General features: G+C 40.8%; 1 protein-coding gene across 1 annotated transcript in view; it reads right to left on the bottom strand.

The window, feature by feature from the left end:
• Positions 1-2672, bottom strand: part of ZSWIM5 (zinc finger, SWIM-type containing 5) — a 206431-nt gene that overhangs the window by 48049 nt on the left and 155710 nt on the right. Inside the window, exons 3-4 of the mRNA XM_011946336.1 lie at positions 2139-2287; positions 607-757 (exon numbers count right to left, since the gene is read on the bottom strand). Of these exons, the coding sequence (XP_011801726.1) occupies positions 607-757; positions 2139-2287 (300 nt within the window). The remainder of the gene's footprint in view (positions 1-606; positions 758-2138; positions 2288-2672) is intronic.

Below are 2672 nucleotides of genomic sequence, written 5' to 3' on the forward strand. Positions count from 1 at the left end.
CCGGCTAATTTTTTTGTATTTTTAGTAGAGACAGGGTTTCACTGTGTTAGCCAGGATGGTCTCGATCTCCTGACCTCGTGATCTGCCCGTCTCAGCCTCCCAAAATGCTGAGATTACAGGCGTAAGCCACCGTGCCTGGCCTGAAGCTATGATATTTTTAAAAAAGTCATGAAGGGAATATAGAAAAGGAAGAATAGAAGGTCAAGTCCAACTATTGGAAATTGCCCTATGTCTTAAAGGTCTGGCTGGGAGTGATACAGAAGAGCAGACTCGGGGAAAGCAACAAAAGTGAGGCTGATAAGTATTTGGAGAGCCAGGCTACTGCCATGCAACAGAAGCCAAGCAAAGAGGTTTTCTCTCAACAAAGGTTTCCACCTTTATGATAACATCTGGAACAGAATGCTTGATGTCAATAGCAAAGCACAATGCTGTGGAAAAAACAAAAGTGAGTTCAGTGTTACTCTGGGTGGCCCTTGTAGAGCCTAAGTCTTCTACCAGTTGGACTTAGCAAGATACATGCAGTGATTGATGGCAAGGGTTCATAAACACTGTTGCCACACGGCAAGATGGTAGGACGAAGCACTTCTCTGAACGATGGGAACTTACCTAGCTCATCCCAGAGCTGCCTGCACTTGTCTGTCATGTTTGTTCCTTGCTGCCTCCAGAGCGTGAGTCGTGGGTCAGCCATAAACTGCTCAGTTATTAGTGTCAGCATCCTTGCTCCATTGGAATCTCTCATCCGCAGCATTTCTCGAACCTGACACATAAGAAGTGGCAAGGGATTGGTGATTGTGCATCACAAAAAAGTAGGAGGAGAAGGAAGTGGGGGAGAGGGAAGTGAAGATGAAGTATCTGAGTACACCGTATCCAAAAGAGCCAGAAAGAAGGCCTCTTGTTCTGTAAGCAAGATCTCTGCATGTACCAAGAAAGCCTGATGTTCACAATGAAATACCATTTCACACCCACTAGGATGGCTAGAATTAAAAAGTCAGATAACAAGTGTTGGACAGGATGCAAAGAAACTGACACACCATACACTGTTGGTAGGAACGTAAAATGATACAGCCACCTTAGAAAACAGACTGGCAGTTCCTCAAATGATTAAGCATAGAGTTACCATATGACCCATCAATTCCACTCCAAGAAAGAAATGAAAATACATGTCCACATAGAACCTTATACAAGAATGTTTATAGCAGCACTATTCATAATAGCCAAAAGGTGGAAACAACTCAAATGTTTACTAATAGATTAATGGATAAACAAAATGTAGGCTATGCACATTTTGAACAATAAATCCACATTTATTGTTCAGCCATAAAAAGGAATGAAGTACTGATTCATGCTATGACACCGATGAATCTTAAAAACATTATGCTGAGTGAAGGAAGCCAATCATAAAAGACTACATACTATATGAATGATTCCATTCATATGAAAGTCCAGAATAGGGAAATCTATAGAGACAGAAAGTAGATTAGTGGTTTCTTAGGGCTGGGGGAGGGTGACATAGAGGACAAGGGAGGGATAGGTAAGGGTATGGGTTTCTTTTTGAGGTGATGAAAATGTTCTTAAGTTGATTGTGGTGATGGCTGCATATAACTATGAATATACTAAAAAACACTGAACTGAACTTTAACACTTTAAATGGGTGAATTGTATAGTATATGAATTATATCTCACTGAAGGTATTAAGGGGAAAAAAAAAGAAAAGAAAAACAGCCTGCTGTGAGAGCCCCTAGTTTCAAAATACTAAGTGTCTTTAGGAACAATGTTGAAACTCTAGTCTTCAAGCTTCATCAGGTAGCACTGAATTAAAAGCAGAGGGAAGATAGTTTCCTTGCTAAAATGCCCCAGCTAAAATTAAAAGCAGAGGGAAGATAGTTTCCTTGCTAAAATGTAAACTAACTCATTTACAGAGCAGAGCAGAAGGAACAGGACTACCAGACTGAGGTGGTGGGACTCCCTAGAGGCAGCCTGCTCAGGTCTGGTCAGCTTCTCCCACTAGATTTCAAGTATTCAGTTCAGCTATGTCAAGTGAGCTAGGTATATTGCATGAAGCCTGAAGTGTGGTATGCCCAGTCTAACTTAAGCTTCTTTTGTCAACAACAAAAGAAAAACACCTTTTCATATCTTACCTTGGCAAACATTGAGCTGAGTTGCTTTCCAGAGCCACAGTAACCGCCCTGGGAGAGAAAAAGCTTCACTTGTTCTTTCACCTGTTCTTCATCCAAATGCCAACAGTTTTCATCACCAATGCTGGCCCCAGCTGTGGGGTCAGGGGCACCTATGAAGAATGGGAACAGTGAAATGAATCCCCAGAGTTCACATGCTACACGTTCGGCTGGAGGGGCACTTTGTGAACATACTGAAATAGAGATGGGTCATTCTGCTTTAATATGGGTTTTGTCAACTATACAGTCCTAAACAAAATAAATAAATAAAATTAATTTTTCAAAAAGCCTAAATTAAAAGATCTAATGCTAGTTGCATGTTCACTTAAGTCTCAGTTATAGCTGCATCTAAGATCTACAGATACCACTGTAGGAGAAAAAAGGCCAGAAGAAATATACAATATGGAAATTGTGCATTTTTTTCCCCAGGGGAGTAACATTTTGTTTCTTTTTGCTTTTCTTTTTTTTTTTTGAGACGGAGTCTCGCTCTGTCGCCCA

This window comes from Colobus angolensis, unplaced genomic scaffold (assembly GCF_000951035.1).
Source record: "Colobus angolensis palliatus isolate OR3802 unplaced genomic scaffold, Cang.pa_1.0 Scaffold106, whole genome shotgun sequence".
NCBI classification, from domain to species: Eukaryota; Metazoa; Chordata; class Mammalia; order Primates; family Cercopithecidae; genus Colobus; species Colobus angolensis.